Source organism: Salvelinus fontinalis, chromosome 8 (assembly GCF_029448725.1).
Source record: "Salvelinus fontinalis isolate EN_2023a chromosome 8, ASM2944872v1, whole genome shotgun sequence".
Lineage (NCBI taxonomy): Eukaryota > Metazoa > Chordata > Actinopteri > Salmoniformes > Salmonidae > Salvelinus > Salvelinus fontinalis.
The window spans coordinates 17,435,507-17,458,216 of NC_074672.1; the positions used below are offsets into that span (position 1 = coordinate 17,435,507).

The window sequence follows — 22,710 nt, forward strand, 5'->3', positions numbered from 1 at the left end:
GTGCCAGACAAAAGTTTGGACACCTACTCATTCAAGGGTTTTTCTTTATTTGTACTATTTGCTACATTGTAGAATAATAGTGAAGACATCAAAACTATGAAATAACACATATGGAATCATGTAGTAACCAAAATCAAAATATATTTTACAGTCCCTACAGTCCCTGGTTCGAATCCAGTCTGTATCACATCGGTCCGTGATTGGGCGTCCCATAGGGTGGCACACAATTGGCCCATCCGGGTTTGGCCGGCATTGTAAATAAGAATTTGTTCTTAACTGACTTGCCTAGATAAGTAAAGGCTAAATTAAATAAAAAGGTGGTTGGCGTCTTGACTGATGACTGCGTGTTCAGCCTATCTCCTCTATCATTTGAAGGGAAAACAAGAACAGTTAGTGGCCTAGGGCTACACATATTTAATGTCATGCAAATACAAAACATCAATAAGAGAGGAAGTGTGCGGCAGGATGTTTAAGAAGAAGCATAAACTCAGGTATGTGTAAGTGAAGGTGTGAGGCAGTATGTTGGATTTTGACAGGAAGCTATTGTCAGAGTAGGAGCACTAAAGCAGCCTCTTAGGAGAGCCAAGAGTGTGCATGACTCACTCTATGCCTTGCTCTCTCTGGAGCTGGAGGCGTTGTTCCTTGTTGATGGGGTACAGGTGGAAGAAGACCAGCCCTACCTGCAGCAGGGTGATGGGCACAGGGGAAAACAGTACAATCAGGGCAGTCATCATGTCCTCACTTTGTCTACAGGCAACTGCACAGTACACTCTTTAACCTAAAATGGTTCTTCAGCTGTCCCCATAAGAGAACCCTTTGAAGAACCCTTTCTGGTTCCAGGTAGAACCCTTTCCCCAAAAGGGTTCTAATAGAAACCATAAAGGGGTTGTACCCCGAACCAAAACAGTTTTTTCCTATGGGGACAGTTGAAGAACCTTTTTGGAACCCTTTTTTTCCTAATAGTGTACCCCACAAAGCTGCAGTACAACAAGCATAAATACAAACAGAAAATATACACACGCATGCATGAACACGTAACATAAATTGAGTGATAGAAACATGAAATCAGATTTGACATAATGAGGAGAGAAAGGGAGAGGAGGAGTAGGTGGATGTATGACTCAATGTTAGTCATGGTTGAGATTCCAACAGACAGGCCTCCCCTAGCTTACTGCAGAAGGCATAGCAGTAGAAAAAAACAGTTGCTCCAGGTCCTTGCAGCAGGGTTTTTTCACAGCTAAGTCATCTACCACATCTGGGAGCATGGACCTACATGAATAATAAGAGACTGGTTCGCAAATCAGACCACACGCAGATTATGCAACAAGCACTGTCTGGTGAGTTCGATTGAAGTGTAAACTGGCCAAGTGTCAAATCAGCATATATCAGCATATTAGAATATTAAACACTTGACAGGCTGTCATGGGGGTTTATTAATGAATCATCAAGTCAGCATTTTGTGTGTGTTGAGTGTCATTCAGAGTGACAGAGGCAGAGACAGAACTGGAGCAGAGTAGAGTAGAGAGCAGAGACAGCCCAAAGCCAGAGTCGTGGCCTTCCAACTGCAGACTCGCCAAGGCAGCAGGAACACGGTTGCCAAGCTGAATCCTAGCATCACACACATGGCCACGAAGACTGGCAGTAAATACGAAGAAAAAAACATCACACACACAGTAAGTGAAGACTATTATTACTGTGAGCCTAAACTTGTCATAAAGGGAGAAACAATGTTGTGCTCACAGACCAATGGAGATTGTAATCTATTTCCAAGCCCATACCAGAGATGCCTGTAACAGTGAAACAGCTATAGTTGCTGCAATCTGTTAGGACAAACAAACAACCATCCCAGATATTAAACACTAACAAGAGAATGTCTTGTGGCTATAGTTTTTGCCCTTTAATAAGGAATAAGTGGTTAGCTTGCAGAGACGAATACCAGCTACACATAAATATATCAAATCATAAAGAGTATGATATGCCAGATTGGATAAGAAATGTGTTCTGTCATCTGTGTGTTGAGCCAATCAGACCGTCCTTTTGTGGCCAAGAGGGTGTGGGGTGTGTGATACAACTATGTGTGACATTGACAGAACTGTGTGTAGCAACAAGCTATGTCTTACCAGCAGAGACGGAAGGGGCTGGAACTGGGACCCAAGCCCAGCTGCATGGGTACAGAACAGTGCAAAGTTCCCCAAAGACATCTAAGGAAAAAATGTGCATTAGTTAATTCAAGATTTATGAATTTTTTGTTGATTAATTTGAATGCAGTCCAGGCAAGGATTTATCTAGAAGGCAAGTGCAGAAAAGAGGAAGCCAAGGACCAGTTGTTGGTTAGGAACATGGCACACTAGCATCTTTAGAGTGGAGAGATAGGACACACACACTCTATCCACACTAGAGAGGGGAGCTGGAGACAAAATCAGAGAAAGGTGTTTGGTATTGTAGAAAACTGAAGAAAATACTTACTTACCGTGACTAAGTTTCTTTAGTTCCAAGCCTATCCATTATTTAGCCACCTCCCAGCTCTAGATTCTTTAACATGTTCTACTGAACCTTGACCTCCCATGTGCTTTGCTCTAGCAGTTCTAAACTGACCACACTCTAACCCTAACTCCATTGTTCTGACCGTTGACTCACTCCGCTGCTCTTTCACCCCCAGGAAAAGGACAAGGCAGCAGAGGAAGAACAACCCACCCATGACCAGCACTGAGGTCAGGAAACCCTTACAACAGGGAAAAATACACAAAACCTCACAGATAAACAAGGCTACACAAACACAAGTCCTTCACATGTATGCATAAAACGCACAGGCCTATGGGTAAACAAACAAGACAAACTCATGTCCTTGAAATGCATGCTCCCACGTGCACACACACACAAGAATGGCCTTTGTTAGTTGTGCTAAGGACAGTTAATTAGTGTAATATGATATCCCTGGAATTATAGGTAAGTTCACTTCCACAGACAAAGAAATGCTGCTAAACCAACATAGTAGGAGAGCGGTATATCCTTCAGTGCTGGGTTAGGCTAGGGTTTGAGACTGGGAAACAGTTACTTGCACCATGCCCTGCCTGCAGTGTGTTTCAGAGGGGAAGTAGAACCATGATCTGTAGTACCGGTTTGTGGTGAAGGGGTGTTGTGAGGCAGCTCCTGGCTCTGGTCCAACTGCTGACATGCCCCAGCCTTCTCTGTGTAGAATACAGCCTCAACCTGACCCTGAATCACAGAGGCCACCAGCATTGCCAGCTTCTCCACACTCATCCCTGTCAGAGAGAGAAAGCAAGAGAGAGAGAGAAGGAAGGAGAAACAGACAGACCAAGGGACAGGTGAGGCTGAAAAACTGAAATGTATAATTTTATCAATTGTTACTGTATGCAATTCATCAATACAATATGAAAAACGAGACAGTGGATATCAAGCTCTTACTGTAGGCTGTGCAGAGTCTCTGTCTCATGTTCAGCGAAAGGGAAGGCACATTAATACACTGTGTCAGGAAAGAGACAGAAACCATGTGTCACGATCGTCTTGCTGTGAGAGATTGGACCAAGGCGCAGCGTGTGCAAAATACATATTTTATTAAAGAAGAGAGAAAACACACAAGAAACGAACAACTATACACGAACTAACAAAAATAACAAAACTGACGACCGTGAAGCTATAAAGACAGATAGTGCTGACACAAACACTACACATAGACAATTACCCACAAAACAGCTAAAGCCCATGGCTGCCTTAAATATGGCTCCCAATCAGAGACAACAATAACCAGCTGTCTCTGATTGAGAACCAATTCAGGCAACCATAGACTTTCCTAGACATCTATACTAAACACTAACCCATCTACTCTACTTAACCCCCTAAACCATACAACACCCTAGACAATACAAAAACACATAAACTTCCCCATGTCACACCCTGACCTACCTAAAATAATAATGAAAACAAAGATAACTAAGGCCAGGGTGTGACATAACCCCCCCCTTAAGGTGCGAACTCCGGGCGCACCAGCATAAAGTCTAGGGGAGGGTCTGGGTGGGCGTCTGTCCACGGTGGCGGCTCTGGCACTGGTCGTGGGCCCCACCCCACCATAGTCACTACCCGCTTTCGTAGCCTCCTCCAAATGGCCACCCTCCACATTAACCCCACTGGATTAAGGGGCAGCACCGGACTAAGGGGCAGCACCGGACTAAGGGGCAGCACCGGACTAAGGGGCAGCACCGGACTAAGGGGCAGCACCGGACTAAGGGGCAGCACCGGACTAAGGGGCAGCACCGGACTAAGGGGCAGCACCGGGATAAGGGGCAGCACCGGGATAAGGGGCAGCTCCGGGATAAGGGGCAGCTCCGGACTGAGGGACGGCAGCTCCGGACTGAGGGACGGCAGCTCCGGACTGAGGGACGGCAGCTCCGGACTGAGGGACGGCAGCTCCGGACTGAGGGACGGCAGCTCCGGACTGAGGGACGGCAGCTCCGGACTGAGGGACGGCAGCTCCGGACTGAGGGACGGATCCTGGCTGGATGGCGGATCCTGGCTGGCTGGCTCTGGTGGATCCTGGCTGGCTGGAGGATCCTGGCTGGCTGGCTCTGGCGGATCCTGGCTGGATGACGGCTCTGGCGGATCCTGGCTGGATGACGGCTCTGGCGGATCCTGGCTGGATGACGGCTCTGGCGGATCCTGGCTGGATGACGGCTCTGGCGGATCCTGGCTGGATGACGGCTCTGGCGGATCCTGGCTGGCGGAAGGCTCTGGCTGCTCCTGTCTGGCGGAAGGCTCTGGCTGCTCCTGTCTGGCGGAAGGCTCTGGCTGCTCCTGTCTGGCGGAAGGCTCTGGCTGCTCCTGTCTGGCGGAAGGCTCTGGCTGCTCCTGTCTGGCGGAAGGCTCTGGCTGCTCCTGTCTGGCGGAAGGCTCTGGCTGATCCTGTCTGGCGGAAGGCTCTGGCTGATCCTGTCTGGCGGAAGGCTCTGGCTGATCCTGTCTGGCGGAAGGCTCTGGCTGATCCTGTCTGACGGAAGGCTCTGGCTGATCCTGTCTGGCGGAAGGCTCTCGCGGCTCCTGTCTGGCGGACGGCTCTCGCGGCTCCTGTCTGGCGGACGGCTCTCGCGGTTCCTGTCTGGCGGACGGCTCTCGCGGCTCCTGTCTGGCGGACGGCTCTCGTGGCCCCTGTCTGGCGGACGGCTCTGAAGGCTCATGGCAGACGGGCGGCTTTGCAGGCTCAGTACAGACGGGCGGCTTTGAAGACTCAGTACAGACGGGCAGTTCATTCGGCACTTGGCAGACGGGCAGTTCAGGCGCCGTTGGGCAGACGGGCAGTTCAGGCGCCGTTGGGCAGACGGCAAACTCTGGCCGGCTGAGACGCACTGTAGGCCTGGTGCGTGGTGCCGGAACTGGAGGTACCGGGCTAAAGACACGCACCTTCAGGATAGTGCGGGGAGAAGGAACAGGGCATGCTGGACCCTGGGAGCGCACATTAGGCCTAGTGCGTGGTGCCGGAACTGGTGGTACCGGACTGGGGACACGCATCTCAGGGCTAGTGCGGGGAGCAGCAACAGGACGCACAGGACTCTGGGGACACACAGGAGGCTTGGTGCGTGGTGTAGGCACCGGTGGTAAAGGGCTGGAGACACGCACCATAGGGCTAGTGCGTGGAGGAGGCACTGGTGGTACTGGGTTGGGGCGGGGAGGTGGCGCCGGAAATACCGGACCGTGCAGGCGTACTGGCTCCCTTGAGCACTGAGCCTGCCCAACCTTACCTGGTTGTATGCTCCCCGTCGCCCGACCAGTGCAGGGAGGTGGAATAACCCGCACCGGGCTATGTAGGCGAACCGGGGACACCATGCGTAAGGCTGGTGCCATGTAAGCCGGCCCGAGGAGACGCACTGGTGACCAGATGCGTTGGGCCGGCTTCATGACATCCGGCTCAACGCTCAATCTAGCCCGGCCGATACGTGGAGCTGGAATGTACCGAACCGGGCTATGCACACGTACAGGAGACACCATGCGCTCTACTGCGTAACACGGTGTCTGCCCGTACTCTCGCTCTCCACGGTAAGTACAGGGAGTAGGCGCAGTAAATTGTACTTCTTGTTTCATACAGTCAGGTAATTCTCAAGAAGCAACGGCAATAGCCCTGCAGAGATCAGGCTACAGCCAAGTGATTTGTTTGGGATACATACAGTAGTCATGATGATACAGAAATAGAGCAAGGCAAACAGTGGTTGAGGATGTAGAGGGTAAAGACTTAGAGATAGGGTTGGCGGGCCATACTATATGTGAAGGAAGAGTAGATAACAGGCTGGATGTCATGAGGGTCTCAAACAGGCAGTTTGCTGTGAGGTACCAGGGAACACTGTAGGCTTGAGACATGAACTACAGCAGGACATAGGAGAAGACCCCAAAAGGCATGGAGACAACCACCCTGAAAAACACAAAATACAGAAAGGGATGCTCTGAGAAGGACAGTCCGAATGGATAGCACTGCTCAATGTCAATATAAAATTGAAGGCATTACTGAGATCCACTAACCATGGCATGAGTTTGCCAATGGGTGCCAAACCGCTGAGGCTCACTAGCCTGAAGGTAGGGATGGGTCAGTTCCTCTTGAAGGATCAGAGAAACATAGAAGGCCTCAATCTGCAAAAGAGCCAGGGACAGAAAGGACTCCAGGCCAGAGAGATTACAGACAGACAGACATGAGACAGTGGAGTTGACGGACTGACTGGCATGCAAGCAATGAGTAACATTACTGACCTGTAGAACATCCAGTAGGAACATCTGTAAAGCCAAGCCCATGTCAACAGTAGTAATCTGATATGGCACGCCTCCCATGGCATAGCACAATAAAATAGCACATAGCTTCCTGGACAGAAGAAGCCCCCTGGCCTCTACAGTGACCGGATATATTACAGAGACACACACACACACACACTGGACATACATGCTTGTGGGATAGAAAAACAGAGAGTGAGAGAGAGTAAAATAAAGGGTGTGAATAGGATCTTGTGTTTTTCCTGTCCTATTTCACAGCCCAGCTACCTGTCTCAGTAACAAGTTGAAAACATGAAGTGAAGTCTTCTTTAAAGAGAAAATCAACATTTTATACCCATTTTTGGTTTACTAAGCACAATAAAAGGTAATTAACAGTTTTATATTTAAGAAATTCAAACTTTAAATTAAAGCTTACAATAGTCTTGCATTGATGACTGTCCTTGCATGTGTTTCCATCAATGGTTTGGGCGAGTAAATGACTCCTCAAGATCTGTAAAAGTCTTGAAGCAGCTCATCCTTTGGAACTAGGCTTCCCCGTTGGTTACAGACCACTCCAGGTCACCTTTGCCTCCTCTGTAATATCTCTGTCCTACAACTTCATTATGATTCTCTGCTTCTGACATGAGAACAAGCTAAGTACTACTAGTATCTGGTAACCATGGACACATGCACACGTCTTAATCGTTGACAATCCCACAGAACAACCCTGGCCGTTTGAAAGTGAGAAACTCCTGCCAAAGTACATCAACCCAGTGAACCCACCCATGAAGCACTAAAGTGTTATAACACAAAAAGGTGTTAGGGGAAATGGTAGTCCATTGCAAGAGGATGGAGAACCAAATAAATGCTTCTGATAAATCAAATCATTGTTTCACATCGTCATTAATCATGAGTTGCTCAAGTTCAAATGGAGTAAAAACACACTAAGCCAAATGTTCAACAGAAACTTCATATTGAATTGGACTCCCATGACCTCGTGAAATTCTCCCTACCTTTTCCTGCCTCAGCTACACCCCTACAAAACAGAGAACATGAATGATGAACTCACACACTTCAGATCAGTTTACTTTAACATTGTTAATGGTATTTATTTAGAAACAGATTATCTGAACATACAGTAACAAAGCAATCAAACAGCAGCACAACCAACAACCAAGAAAGACTTGTAAGCCCCAGTATGAGACAAAAACAAATATGTTGATGTATTTCTCATTTTAAAATAAGAGAACACAAATCTGATAACTTACTTGTAATCTGACTGGCTATCTTTTTTGTCAATAAAGGTGAAACGGGTGGTAGTACAAAGTACCAAATATCTTGCACAAATGATGTCCAACACTCTTATCATACTGCTTTAACATACTTTTTCTTTCATTATTAGTACACATCAGTCCCTTCCTTTCATTTTCATTGTCATTGGTTGGTTTATACGGCAGTCAGACTTCTCCAGTTTTTTTTCTCTGTACAGGAATTATGTTTAAAGTGTACCTCCATATTTTTCTCCCCTGCCTCTATTTACATCAGTCTCATGGCCCTACATGTTGGTGCTCCTGGCAGTATCCTTGGATTGGCGGATACCATAAAGCCACTTGATCACTCTGGCGTTCCTCTCAATGACCGAGACACCATAGGGAGCTGGCTCTGCAGGCCCACCGTTCTCTTCTTCCTCTTCACCCTCATGGCCTGCACACTCTGACCCAGGAGCACTGGCACTGCGGAACTGTGCAAGGGACACAATGTCCGAGCCCGGCCCCTTCAGCACCTGCATATCCGAAGGGTCCAAACCACACAGGTTGAAGAAGCGCTCCAGGTCAGTACTGGCCCGGGAGTAACGGTCACTCATGTCTGATTTGGAGCGGGTCAGAGAGGGACGTTTCCTGGAGCTACCGGAGGACGGGCGACCGACCGACGGGGAGGGCGGAAGTACAGAATAGTTGGCTGGGAACTGAACAGGGGTAGACGGGGAGTTGGGGGTTGGGGTGTGGTCTTGTGGTGGAGGGGCTGGGACTGGTTTAGGAGATGCAGGGCCTGGTGCATAGGTAGTTCGGGGGTGGAAGAGACGAAGAGGTGACATAGCGTTGTGGATCTGGGTGTGTGGATGCAGAGCCATGGGCTGCAATGGGAGATGCATCTGCTGCCGTGCTCTGAAGGGCTTCCTCACTGGCATGGTATGGTGGTGTTGGGGTATTACATCCACTCTACGTATGGTTACTGCAGCAGAACATCCAGAAGGACTTAGTGGGCCAGAGACATTCATCCTTAATTTGACTGGGGTGGACCATTCAGGGCAGGGGGTCGGGATACCCTCAGCAGCCCCAGCAGAGAACGGAGAGGGACAAGGAGAGATGGTAGTGGTGCTGGGGCAATCAGGGGCCTGACTACTCTCCACTGGGTCCATGGTGGGGGCGGTAGGGGGAGTTTCAGCCTCACCCATCCCATTGATCAGGTTACTCAGGTGCTCCAGGTCCAATGGGGCACTCCCTTGCTGGGTGTAGTTAGAGCGAGGCGGTTGGGTCTTACGGGTTGGCCGCAGTCCGGTAGCCGGGGACATCAGAGGTTTGCGCATGACAGGCGGAGGCACTTTTATTGGCTGCTGCTTGGAGGGGGCCACCTGACTCTTGACGTATTTAGCCTTGTCTGCCGCCAGCCTCTCCACTGCGCTCTGCCTGGGCTCAGCTGCTGCCACTGTTCTTGGTTGGAGGAGGAGGCGGTTTGGCATGAGGATGCGGTTGGGGTTGGGCGTCCCAGCAGCCCTCACCGGCTGTGTCAGGACAGGCTGGGGGGTCTCCACAGGCATGCTGGAGATGGGAGTAGGAGGTAACATGGGTGGGTTGTCCTTGACTCCTGTCTTTCTCCTCCCAAAGTCAAACTTCTTTGGATGCCATCAGTCCAGGATCCTACTGTCCCCTGAACGTTGACAGGATTTTGCTCTTGGCTGATATGATTCCGTCTTCGTTCAGTTCCCACGGGATCTCACTTGAACCCTGGTGCCCTAAAGTCTCGATGTTCTGTAGAAAAAGGAGAAACACCATCACACATCAGACAGCAACTTACACACCATCAGATATATGTGTCAGAGGAAAGAGACAAAACATACAGGCAAGCAATCAATATAAATTCACAGTTACCTCAAAGACAGAGGGAGAGATACAGAGATACTGCCCCAATGTAACTGATACAGCAACTCACACTAAGCACTATAAAGTGCTGTGGTTGATTCAGGGATATTGCAAGTCAACAGTATAATGGCTCCTCCCCCTGCACCCACAAAACCCCAGGATGCAGCCAATCACAACACAGAATGCTATACATCTGAATAGAAAAGGAACGGGTCGGATGCAGGCCATTGGCTGCGGGTCCAAACATTTAACAATTACACCTAGCACCCATCGATCTCAAGAATATAACACAATAAACTTCCACACTTCATTTTCATTCATTGTAAGGCCAGTGAAAAGCCTGAGCTTGAGAGAGGACTGAAGAAAAGTGTGTGTGGGGGGGGGGGGGGGGGGGGGCTCACCAGCTGTCAACAAACTATTGTTTGGAGGAATACCCAGACACACACCCCAACAGCTGTTAGAGGGAACAATGCCACGCCATCTTTAAATAAAGCTCCCAGTTGCTAGGGGGTTGTGCTGGGCTTGGGCTTCCTCTAGACTGCAGACCCCAGGGTTGTCTGGTTTGTATTTCTGAAACCGTAACACTTGACCAACCCATCTAGGAGTTGACTGTAGTCAGTCCTCATCAATTCGTTATCTGAATATTTGTTTTGCTTAGAAGAACACACATTATATAGGTTTTTCTACACCAGTAAATCTGCTGAAGATCAGTGACCACAGCAACATAAACATTAACTGGAGTAACTGGATACAAGGGGGTTGGGTCAGGGAAATGATTCCATGTATCTGACCCTACTGGGGAACAAGAAGTTAAGAGTGTAGGCCTGTTATTAACTTCTAAAGACGTTCCTATAGTGTGGTGTCATGCACCGTTGGTAGATAAAGTGCAAAGATATCAATGACAAACCAGTATTCATTGCTTTATGAAAGAGGAAGAGTGAGTTTAAAATACACCACTCTAATAGTCTGTGTGACAGACACATTCTCAACATGTTTCTCATTCCACCTCGAGCAACAACTGTCTCACTGCACTCTCACCTGCATGTCCTTATCTCTTTATCTCAATGTTGCTTCTCCTCTCACACTCCTTCTGTACACACAGTGCAATGCATGTCAATGAGGGCAGAGGACATTCTATTTTATTAGGCTAAGTTCTCCAAGTACAGTAATACTGAACACAAAGTTCTGGGCAGTGGTATGTAAAATGAACATACCGATCCTCCTCATTCAACCCAGGCTCAAGTCTCAGCTTGTTCCATTTAGGAAGAAAAAACACCTAACACCATGGGATGACCCAGGAGGTTAATGAGAAAAGACTAGTAGAAACTTACAAGCCAGGTATATACATGAAACTGAAAGGACCTCTCACAAAAACACAGTCAAGGCCTTATAGACGGTCTTGTCCTAGTGTTCTTTGATCCTGTTTGTTTGAAGGCGTTGGTTCCTAGGACACACGCACACTTACTCAGGCTTTACAATCCAATGAAAACTCACCTTTAGAGTGGAAGTAGAATCTTACAGGTCCCCAACGGAACTCTAGGCCTCTCTACAGCTCATCACGCCACAAAGGTTAACAACTGTAGAATTCTACTGTAGCGTGTAAATGTGTTCCAGAATGGAAGGGAGCAACAGACCAGCCAAACCTGTCAGACGACTCATGTGCTGCTCCTCCTCCTTGTTCTACTCCCTCCCCCACCTGACTACTCTGACCAATCACTCCTACATAAGGAAGTAGACCGGGTTCTTCTGTCACATGACAGTTTCTTTTCCTCTAATGATTTATTCTTTAAAGCATGCTGGTGTTTGTAATAATGAACCTGTTACACAATAACAGACCCATCTCTGATCAGAAGCCTTCCTCTGAAGAAGGTCAGTGTGTGGACCATAGACTGTAAAAAGAGGACCGTTGTTGGAGTTAATTGTCAAAATGAAACATAATATTGAAATGAATGAAACATACATTGAGTGTACAAAACATGCTTTTTCCATGATAGATTAACCAGGTGAAAGCTATGATCCCTTATCGAAGTCATCTGTTAATGAAGGGGAGGAGACAGGTTAAAGAAGGATTTTTAAGCCTTGAGACATGGATTGTGTCTGTGTGCCCAGTGAATGGGCAAGACAAAATATTTAAGTGCCTTTGAACAGGGTATGGTTGTAGGTGCCAGGCGCACCGGTTTGAGTGTCAACAACTGCAACGCTGCTGGGTTTTTCCACACTCAACAGTTTCCTGTGTGTCTCAAGAATGGTCCACCACCACAACCAGCCAACTTGACAACTGTGGGAAGCATTGGAATCAACATCAGCCAGCAACCCTGTGGAGTGCTTTCGACGCCTTGTAGATTCAGTGCCCCAATGAATTGAGGCTGTTCTGAGGGCAAAAGAGGGTGCAACTCAATATTCGGAAGGTGTTCCTAATGTTTTGTACACTGTGTATATTCAGATATGAAATGAGAAATTGCAGTTTTCAATGAATTTATTTCTCCTAGTACAAAACTTTCAGAAACTGTAGTTTCCACAATCTCTGAAAAGTGAAAGTTTAAAAAGTGTTTTACATTTCAACAAAAAACATTGAAAACAGGAACCAGCACCCAAGAGTATAAAAATAACTAGACTTGAAGTAAATGTGTTTTTGATCTAAAAATCAATGAATGTACACAATTTCCTTTTTTGAATATCATATGCTCACATAGGGAGGCTTTACGTCAAAGTGAGAACCTTGTATATAGTCTTATTCTATTGTGTTACTATTTCCTTTTTTGCACATTTTTCTTCCTTTTTAACTCTGCATTGTTGGGAAAGGGCTCATAAGTAAGCATTTCACGGCAAAGTCTACACCTGCTATATTCAGCGCATGTAACAAATAGATTTTGATATGATAGGTTGTCAAAACATACACACCAACATTCACAGTCCAGGTTTGCACATTTAGTCTTTCAATCTCACTGTGTGGGACCAACACTCTGTTTTGGTTCTCACAGAATATTTAGCCAACTATTTGGTTGAACAAACATTTCAAATCATTATTCTCATAAAATGTGTAACATTGCATTTAACACTCAGAGTAGAAAAAAAATGCTATGCTACAAAAACATTAAAGGCGGAATCTTAGTTTATATCGGCCTTGGTGAAATAATGTGACTGAACACTGCCAGCACATTCTTTTCTGAAGAACTCTCTAATGTGCATGTTTGGAAGCAGAGCGTGAGTGAGAGACAAATGCCCATGAAGACCCTCAAAGAAATGTAGAATCTGAGAAGGAATCCTCAAATCTTAAATGTACATTAATTAGATGGTCCTATACAAAAATAGATATAAGAATAGCTTCCCACAATAAATGCTTACATGTTTATACTGGAATGAGTGTTCTCTTTCCACAAATTCACTTGAATATAATGTCAAGTGAATTTCTTCACGTTTGAGTAAATCCTATAACATGCACTGTGGGAACACAGTGACATTTTCTTACAGAACTTCCTAGATGGATGTCAGATTCACTCTACTGTGCAAAAAAGTGCCCGAAACAACATACAAACACAACATTTCTATTTTATATCTGATCCCTCTAATACATCTTACAGTCAGTCACTCTCTCTGTTTCCTCCTGCCTTCTTATAGTACAGTGGTTTAATCTTTGAATGAGTCTGCTGGATAGGAGTATTGTATTCATAGTATCCCCAACATGTTACAGATTAATATTTATCATTTATTGTGAAACTGGACATTGGCTTGATCGTTGAAAAACAGAACTTTCACTGTGAGGGTCAAACTTAGGAGATGGCACAGTTCTTGTCTTTGTCCTTTGCACCAAGGCCATTGGCCCTTCTCTTCCTGCTCAGGCTGTTTCTCAACCCCCTGTCCTTCTCTCCTTCTGTCTTTCCATCCCTCTCTCCTTCCCTCTCTCCATCCACAGACTGGGGCCTGTGGGTTAGCTGGGGGGGCAGGGGGATAGGCTGCCCCAGGAAGTAACCATCTTCCTCTGAGTCTGAGGAGGAGGAGCAGGTGGAGCAGGAGTCCTCATGTTTGTTGTACTGGGTTGGCTGGAGGTTGAGTAATGGGGGCTCTGTGACGCCAGGGGAAGAAAGGGAAACCCTCTCCCTCTCTCGTCTCCTTTCTAGAGCATCCAGACGGGGCCTGTCCGGCTGAGAGTGACGGAAACGTGTCGCTGTGCCTAGGTGGAGAGTAGAGTCGGAAGCCACACGGCCACGGTTCCACCTCCGCCGTAAACTACGATGTTGGTATGAACCATCTGTGAGGAGACGCAAAAAATGAAAGACGGTTGGCATTTGTGATGAAAAGAAAAAAAGAGAACGAAAAGGAAAAAAAAGTTGTCTCTGTCTCTTACCCAGAAGGTCCATTTGAGGTGGAATGCCCCTCTGCATATGTAACCTGCTCCCAAAACCTCCATCCTCTTCCTCTGCCTGTTCTTCATCCCCCTCTCTTCTCTCCTTATCCTCCTCCTCTTCTTCCTCCTCCACAGAGTAGCTGCAGCTGATTGGCTCTCGGAAACTGACCCTGGCTGTCCCACTTCGACTTGATTGGGGGCTAGGGTCAGGGGGGCTTGGCTCTGGTTGGTGCAGATTTGGCCTGATTATCAAATCACAAGACTTGGGTTGAGGGGGCGGGAGGGGCAGAGGGGCAGCAGGACTGGGATGGTTTAGTGATGCAGGTAAGGAGGAGTTCCTCGGGGGAGGAAACACTGGGAAGAGGGAGAGAAAACAAATCAAATACCTCCATTTATAAATTTAAAAAAGCAAGAGATACAATTTCTGTTGAATCAACTCACAATAACAGGAGGTGAGTAAGACTTGGTTACAGATTTATAGAATATAACTCAACTCTTGCTTGTGGCAAACTGTATCTAACAGAGCACCACAGTTAACTTTTTCATTCCGAACAGTCCCACTTTAACTTATGATGCATGTTATTGCCTTGTGTAATACCTTGCATAACTTGACTACTTCTCTCCACACAGTTCCCACAGTCCTTTGCAGTAGACGTTCCTCTACTGAAACTGGTGAGGGGGTGTCCCGCATAGCCATTGGGCTCTCCTAAAAACTCCAGACTACTGCCTGGATGCTTGTCACAATCTTCAGGGTACAAACTGCTGAGTGATTGGTCGACAGGACAAGATGGTCCCCAGTTATTGGCTAAGTGACAATGAGGAAGGGGAGAGTAGGACCCTCTGAGGTTAGGATGACTGTTGAGTGGTGGGGGGACTCCATTCGGAACATTAGTAGAGATGTGAACACCTGTGAGACAGATGAAATGAAGATAAAACACACCTTGCTTAAATAGAAAATGCTATGTAATCTTTGACAATTTCTAAAATCTATTGTTTTGAGCATGTGATCAAAGTTACTTTGGATAAAAGAGCCTGCTAAATAAGTAAAATAATCTATGTGTATGAGTATTACAAAGCTGTTACATGCTGGGAAAATAAAAAGGCTCAGGCATGACCTACATAACATGTAAATGCCATCTGCATCTATGTATGTACAGTAAGCCCCTACGTCTATTTTCCAGTGCAGCATGAATGCAGACTTCTCCTGGGACAACAGGGATGTTGGCTCCCTCTGGTGGTTGCTGTGGGGAGCAGCGCTGCGGCTGCTGGTTCTTCTCATCTGTTTCACAGCGTCTGTGCTGCGGATGCCGGCTCTGGAGGGCTGAGTCACACGAGTCTGAGTTATCTGGGTCCTCTCCCAGAGAGCAGGGCCTGGAGCAAAAGATGAGGCCCCCACGTGGGAGGAAGGGCCGCCCCAGCAAGGGGAGCCGACAGCGGGCACAGCAGAAACACGACTTGGCAGCATGCCAGTGCTGGCCCTCATAGGTCATTTGCCCCTGGTCTATACCTGGAAGACAAAGCGGGTCTAAGAAAATTGTCTGAGTGTATATGTATTTCTCTCTGTGTGAGTGGCTGTATACTTCTCTCTGTGTGAGTGGCTGTATACTTCTCTCTGTGTGAGTGGCTGTATACTTCTCTCTGTGTGAGTGGCTGTATACTTCTCTCTGTGTGAGTGGCTGTATACTTCTCTCTGTGTGAGTGGCTGTATACTTCTCTCTGTGTGAGTGGCTGTATACTTCTCTCTGTGTGAGTGGCTGTATACTTCTCTCTGTGTGAGTGGCTGTATACTTCTCTCTGTGTGAGTGGCTGTATACTTCTCTCTGTGTGAGTGGCTGTATACTTCTCTCTGTGTGAGTGGCTGTATACTTCTCTGTGTGCGAGTGGCTGTATACTTCTCTCTGTGTGAGTGGCTGTATATATGTTTCCTTTTGTGCAAACATGGACCTGTGTTGTTCCAGTACCTATGTGTTCTCCACAGGTGTCACAGTACTCTGCATAGAGGGACTCATAGCAGGAGCAGCAGTACGGCCGGCTCTCTCTCATGATGTACCGCTGTCCTCCCAACGCTGCCTCACACTCAAAACAACAGAAGTGCTTCATATGCCAGTGTCGGCCCTCTGCCTCCGTACACTCATCAGCTAGAATTATCTGCATTTCAGAAAGAGAGGAGGAGAGAGAGGGAGAGCAAGAGAGTGAGTGGAAAAAAGGGTAAGAGGCTCAGCAAATCACGTCACTATTGAACATTTCTGGTTCTGGTTCTCTAAGACTGTCTTTACAGTGTGACAGGGTACATCCTCTAAGGACTTGTGAAGGTCAGTCATGACAGACCTATTAGTCTACTTCATCTAATCTCTTAAGTCAGAAATACCAAGGGTCTAAACAAGAGTCTGTGTGGGTGTGTGCGTGCGTGGAAGAGCGATTTAAAAGGGGTTTGTGGAACAACAACATATGGCTGTCTCATTGAGGGACTAGATGTTCCTCTAGGGTCTACAGGCATGTAAATCAAATAAAGACACACTCTCCCAGCCCCGAGTACAAGTCTGCCAAAGATACAAATCTCCTCATAAGAGTCAGTGTTAGAACTGGAGAGTGGCGATTTGAAAAATTGAGATTTGTAGACAGGGCAGAGAGTGTATAAGCAGAGAGTGGATACACAGTTTGGAGAGCTTTGTGGACAGCATAGGGCTGCACAGTATATGAGCAGACAGCGTACATAGTATGGAGAGATTTGTTGACAGGACAGGGCCGACAGAGTGCATGACCAGACAGTGGACTGGATACACAGTAAGCATATCATTTGTTGAACGGGGCAGAGTCATGACAGGACAGGGCAGAGTCAATCACCTCATCACAGGCTTGGCAGCGCGGTTTGATCCTCTCAGCATGGTGCCTGCCACAGTAGATCTGTCCATCCTGGTAGAAGTAGATGAGGTCCACCAGCAGCTCAGTACAAGAGGCACACTGGAAACATTGAGGGTGCCAACAGCTCCCGTGACCAGCCCGGCTGGCAAACACCGCTATATCCCCACCACAGATCTGTCTGCCACACTGAAACACAGAGAATGACAGAGAGACAAAACAATAGGTAAACAAAATGTAAATGAGTATGTGAGAACACAAGTGTATACATAACAGACCTCGGTTCAAATACATCCCAGCTCGCACATTTGATTCCTTGGAAGTTGTGGGAACGTACATTTTTGGTTTCCCATTTGTTCTGGGAACGAAGCCATACGCTTCCTGACTAGTAAAACTGAACTTTTTTTTTTTTAAACGCTCCGAGAACAGAACTAAACATTTTGCCTGTTCTGGGAATGTTTATTTTTAGGTTGCAGGGAGGTTCAGATAACTTTTTGCTCTGGTTCCTTGACAGTTTTCCTGGGAGGTTTTATTAACTCTCAGAGAACTAAAATGATAGGTTATTTGTAGGTTTAAAAATAAAATAAAAATGTCACTGAATGTTTCTATAAGACTTTTAATAACGCTGCTAGCTTATTTTGGGTTAACTTTTTTGAACTCCAAGAACAGATGGGACACATGGAAATTAATTTCCTTAGGCATTAATCATGGAAACACATTTATTTTTTATTGTGACACGGCATCAGTGAGATTCGAATGTATAATCCTCTGTTCTCTATCCATGGAATTAGTTCACTGCGCCACCAGGATGGAGCAAGCCTGACATGTTTTTAGTCTATTCAAAAATACCCCATTTCAAAGGAAACAAGCACTCATTAAGATCAGGTGTGGCCAAATAGTGGGCGAGCTAACATACCTGAAAACACTTAAGAGAGGATAGAGAGTGTTTTGTTGATGCTGAGAACGTAATGCACATGTTTTTAAATAACATTCTTGGAACGTTCTCTGAACATTAAACATGTTCTTGTTTTTTTTTTCTCTTAACGTTCTAGGAACAATTTGAGAACATGCCTAAATATAACCATAAGGAAACATTATGCAGAAGTACTGAAATTCCCACAGAAGAATGTTGTTTCTTGAAGTTCCATGAACTATTTGAGATCATTCCCAATGTAAAACCATTTGGAGAACGTTCCTAGAACATTACCAAAATTGTATTAAAATGTAACCATGTTTGAACTTTTAGGGAAAGTTCTGTTAAAGTAATGCTAGCACGCATGGTTGATTCACAATCATTGCCCTACTACGTAAACAGAGGACATCCAAGATGGAAAATTAATAACTTCAGTGGGGTAAGGAAATGTTCAGTCTAAAATTAATTAACTAGTTAATTTATAACAAAACATACATTTGATTAGCTAGACGATTTTGAGTTGATAGCAAGCAAACTAAAGTTTTAGCTGGCTGACTTTCTATGTGCTGAACAATGCAAGCTAACAGTTGCTACTTGCTAGCCACACGATCGTAACATTTAACAGGTTGCAGTTGTCTAATATGTCACTTGTTTTAGTATAGAAGGTTTATTATAACGTTTTGAAAATGTGTGTGATGATTTATGCGCCCTATTCATGATGTTAGTGGCAAACGATGTCTGAAGTCCAACGGTTTATGCGAGCTAGCTACTGTGTGTGTGTGTGTGTTTGTTTATTACGGAAGGGCTGGCTGCAAACGGAAAGGCTGGGGCGGTTCTACGTAAAACAGTACATCATGATTAATTCAAGTTTACATAAAAAAGATTTATTGACTCCAACCTAAGTGTTTCAAACACTCCACAAATTTCTTGTTAACAAACTATAGTTTTGGCAAGTCGGTTAGGACATCTACTTTGTGCATGACAAGTAATTTTTTCAACAATCGTTTACAGACAGATTATTTCGCTTAATCACAATTCCAGTGGGTCAGAAGTTTACATACATAAAGCTGACTGTGCCTTTAAACAGCTTGGAAAATTCCAGAAAATTATGTCATGGCTTTAGAAGCTTCTGATAGGCCAATTGACATCATTTGAGTCAATTGGAGGTGTACTTGTGGATGTATTTCAACGCTTACATTCAAACTCAGTGCCTCTTTGCTTGACATCATGGGAAAATCAAAAGAAATCAGCCAAGACCTCAGAAAAACAATTGTAGACCCCCACAAGTCTGGTTCATCCTTGGGAGCAATTTCCAAATGCCTGAAGGTACCACGTTCATCTGTACAAACAATAGTACGTAAGTATAAACACCATGGGACCACACAGCCGTCATACCCTCAGGAAGGAGACGCGCTCTGTCTCCTAGAGATTAACGTACTTTTGTGCGAAAAGTGCAAATCAATCCCAGAACAGCAAAGGACCTTGTGAAGATGCTGGTGGAAACAGGTACAAAAGTATCTATATCCACAGTAAAACGAGTCCTATATCGACATAACCTGAAAGGCCGCTCAGCAAGGAAGAAGCCACTGTTCCAAAACAGCAATAAAAAAGCCAGACTACGGGTTGGAACTGCACATGGGGACAAAGATCATACTTTTTTGGAGAAATGTCCTCTGGTCTTATGAAACAAAAACATTACTGGTTTGGCCATAATGACCATCATTATGTTTGGAGGAAAAAGGAGGATGCTTGCAAGCCGAAGAACACCATCCCAATCGTGAAGCACGGGGGTGGCAGCATCATGGTGTGGGGGTGCTTTGCTGCAGGAGGGACTGGTGCACTTCACAAAATAGATGGCATCATGAGGTAGGAAAATTATGTGGATATATTGAAGCAACATCAAGACATCAGTCAGGAAGTTAAAGCTTGGTCGCAAATGGGTCTTCCAAATGGACAATGACTCCAAGCATACTTCCCAAGTTGTGGCAAATGGCTTAAGGACAACAAAGTCAAGGTATTGGAGTGGCCATCACAAAGCCCTGACCTCCATCCCATAGAAAATGTGTGGGCAGAACTGAAAAAGCGTGTGCGAGCCACTGGGAATGTGATTAAAGAAATAAAAGCTGAAATAAATAATTCTCTACTATTATTCTGACATTCACATTCTTAAAATAAAGTTGTGATCCTAACTGACCTAAGACGGAATTTTTACTGGGATTAAATGTCAGGAATTGTGAAAAACTGAGTTTAAATGTATTTGGCTAAGGTGTATGTAAACTTCCAACTTCAACTGTATGTGCCTGGCTTGGTGTGTATTTCAGTATCTGGTATTTAAAATGCTTTTTTTCTGTGTATTTGAGCCTTTTCAAAAGAGCCCAAAATAAGTATCTTTATTTGAGTATTTGAATGGTTATTTGTAAAAACCAAAGTCTAACAAATTTTATTTGAGAGTATTTTAAAATACTTATTTCAAATACTATTTTTAAATACCTGGGTTAAATGCATGGGAGTGTATTTGAGTATTTTAAAATACTTTCCAAGTTAATTTCCAAATACATAAAAATATTAAACCACTTGTATTTTCAAATAAAATGTGAATACTTACTTCAAATGTGAAAATAATTGAGATATTTGAACTCAGGTCTGATACATACACCAAAAACCAGAGAATTCCCTAATTCCTCCTGTCTCAATCTCCCTGGTTCCTCACTCTCACTGTATCCATCCCACCCTAGTCTCCTTCCTGATCTCCCACCCCCCCTCCCTCAGCAGTATCTACCTGTTGGCAGATGGCTCCGGTCATGGTGACAGGGAACAGTCTGACAATGCCTCTGCCCAGGTTCTCTCTTTTCCTCTGCTGACTGAACATACACAGCTCCTTCTTTTCCTCCTCATCCAGATGGTTACAGTATTGAGGCTGGAAACACAAAACATATACAGAAGTTATCATGCTGACTCAAGCAGAACAAACTAGTGAGGAACAAAACAAAACGCCAGTACCAGTCAAAAGTTTGGACACCTACTCATTCAAGTTTTTTGTCTTTTTTACATTGTAGAATAATAGTGAAGACATCAAAACTATGAAATAACACATATGAAATCATGTAGTAACCCCCAAAAATATATTAAACAAATCAAAATATATTTGAGATTCTTCAAAGTAGCCACAGCGTTGCACATTCTTGGCATTCTCTCAACCAGCTTCAGGAGGAATGCTTTTCCAACAGTCTTGCAGTAGTTCCCACATATGCTGAGCACTTGTTGGCTGCTTTTCCTTCGCTCTGCGCTCCAACTCATCCCAAACCATCTTCATTGGGTTGAGGTCAGGTGATTGTGGAGGCCATTTCATCTGATGCAACTCTCCTTCTTGGTCAAATAGCCCTTACACAGCCTGGAGGTGTGTTGGATCATTGTCCTGTTGAAAAACAATGGGATGGCGTATCGCTGCAGAATGCTGTGGTAGCCATGCTGGTTAAGTGTGCCTTGAATTCTAAATAAATAACTGACAGTGTCACCAGCAAAGCACCCCTACACCGTCACACCTCCTCCTCCATGCTTCACTGTGCGAACCACACATGCAAAGATAATCCGTTCACCTACTCTGCGTCTCACAAAGACACAGCGGTTGGAATCAAAAATCTCCAATTTGGACTCCACCGGACTAATGTACATTGCTCGTGTTTCTTGGGCCAAGAAAATCTCTCCTTATTTTTTATTTTATATTTAACCTTTTATTAACTAGGCAAGTCAGTTAAGAACAAATTCTTATTTACAATGATGGCCTACCAAAAGGCCTCCTGCGGGGATGGGACCTGGGATTAAAAATTAAAAATAAATATAATATAAACATAGGACAAAACACGTGTCACAACAAGAGAGACAACACTACATAAAGAGAGACCTAAGACAACAACATAGCAAGGCAGCAACATGACAACACAGCATAATAGCAACATAACATGGTAGCAGCACAAAACATGGTACAAACATTATTGGGCACAGACAACAGCACAAAGGGCAAGGTAGAGACAACAACACATCACAAAGCAGCCACAACTGTCAGTAAGTGTCCATGATTGAGTCTTTGAATGAAGAGATTGAGATAAAACTGTTCAGTTTGAGTGTTTGTTGCAGCTCGTTACAGTCGCTAGCTGCAGCGAACTGAAAAGAGGAGCGACCCAGGGATGTGTGTGCTTTGGGGACCTTTAACAGAACGTGACTGGCAGAACGGGTGTTGTATGTGGAGGATGAGGGCTGCGGTAGATATCTCAGATAGGAGAGAGTGAGGCCTAAGAGGATTTTATAAATAAGCATCAACCAGTGGGTCTTGCGACGGGTATACAGAGATGACCAGTTTACAGAGGAGTATAGAGTGCAGTGATGTGTCCCATAAGGAGCATTGGTGGCAAATCCGATGCCTGAATGGTAAAGAACATCTAGCCGCTCGAGAGCACCCTTACCTACCGATCTATAAACTACGTCTCCGTAATCTAGCATGGGTAGGATGGTCATTTGAATCAGGTTTAGTTTGGCAGCTGGGGTGAAAGAGGAGTGACTACAAGAGGAAACCAAGTCTAGATTTAACTTTAGCCTGCAGCTTTGATATATGTGCTGAGAGTGTACCGTCTAGCCATACTCCCAAATACCTGTATGTGTTGACTATCTCAAGCTCTAAACCCTCAGGAGGTATTAATCACACCTGTAGGGAG

The 22,710-nt window shown here is 45.4% G+C and overlaps 3 protein-coding genes across 6 annotated transcripts in view; all 3 read right to left on the minus strand.

Moving 5' to 3' along the window:
* Positions 1-27: 27 nt before the first annotated feature.
* LOC129860765 (sodium-dependent lysophosphatidylcholine symporter 1-A-like) lies at positions 28-7,745 on the minus strand. 2 transcript variants are annotated; one of them, XM_055931483.1, is made up of 7 exons: positions 6,523-7,745; positions 6,265-6,415; positions 3,427-3,484; positions 3,117-3,263; positions 2,121-2,201; positions 604-680; positions 28-362 (listed from the first exon to the last, which is right to left on the minus strand). In XM_055931483.1, exons 2-7 carry the CDS (start codon positions 6,361-6,363, stop codon positions 354-356), a joined length of 471 nt encoding a protein of 156 aa, XP_055787458.1. In that variant the 5' UTR covers positions 6,364-6,415; positions 6,523-7,745; the 3' UTR covers positions 28-353. The 2 variants fall into 2 exon arrangements, 1 of the variants encoding a protein (XP_055787458.1); XR_008760410.1 differs by lacking the exons at positions 3,117-3,263; positions 3,427-3,484; positions 6,265-6,415; positions 6,523-7,745 and adding an exon at positions 2,471-3,075 and having other exon boundaries at positions 28-680.
* A 78-nt stretch (positions 7,746-7,823) lies between these two features.
* Positions 7,824-11,551, minus strand: LOC129860764 (protein FAM110A-like). Of its 2 annotated transcripts, none has more exons than XM_055931481.1 (2): positions 11,379-11,551; positions 7,824-9,773 (listed from the first exon to the last, which is right to left on the minus strand). In XM_055931481.1, exon 2 carries the CDS (start codon positions 9,587-9,589, stop codon positions 8,300-8,302), a length of 1,290 nt encoding a protein of 429 aa, XP_055787456.1. In that variant the 5' UTR covers positions 9,590-9,773; positions 11,379-11,551; the 3' UTR covers positions 7,824-8,299. The 2 variants fall into 2 exon arrangements, with proteins under 2 accessions (XP_055787456.1, XP_055787457.1); XM_055931482.1 differs by lacking the exon at positions 11,379-11,551 and adding an exon at positions 9,894-9,967.
* A 791-nt stretch (positions 11,552-12,342) lies between these two features.
* Positions 12,343-22,710, minus strand: part of LOC129860766 (protein prickle-like) — a 45,088-nt gene continuing 34,720 nt past the window's right edge. For both annotated transcript variants that reach the window (XM_055931485.1, XM_055931484.1), the window contains 7 exons: positions 20,781-20,918; positions 17,074-17,277; positions 16,191-16,377; positions 15,398-15,736; positions 14,828-15,136; positions 14,230-14,583; positions 12,343-14,133 (listed from right to left, as the gene is read on the minus strand). In XM_055931485.1, the coding sequence (XP_055787460.1) occupies positions 13,655-14,133; positions 14,230-14,583; positions 14,828-15,136; positions 15,398-15,736; positions 16,191-16,377; positions 17,074-17,277; positions 20,781-20,918 (2,010 nt within the window). In that variant the 3' untranslated portion in view covers positions 12,343-13,654. The remainder of the gene's footprint in view (positions 14,134-14,229; positions 14,584-14,827; positions 15,137-15,397; positions 15,737-16,190; positions 16,378-17,073; positions 17,278-20,780; positions 20,919-22,710) is intronic.

Coding starts and splice junctions, on each gene's coding strand:
- LOC129860764 (XM_055931481.1), bottom strand. CDS start 9,589: ATGTTACCTCCTACTCCCATCTCCAGCATGCCTGTGGAGACCCCCCAG.
- LOC129860765 (XM_055931483.1), bottom strand. CDS start 6,363: ATGTCTCAAGCCTACAGTGTTCCCTGGTACCTCACAGCAAACTGCCTG. Junction 3,264..3,426: donor GAGACTCTGCACAGCCTACA/GTAAGAGCTTGA, acceptor TCTCTCTGACAG/GGATGAGTGTGGAGAAGCTG. Junction 681..2,120: donor AGCCCCTTCCGTCTCTGCTG/GTAAGACATAGC, acceptor ACCCTGCTGCAG/GTAGGGCTGGTCTTCTTCCA.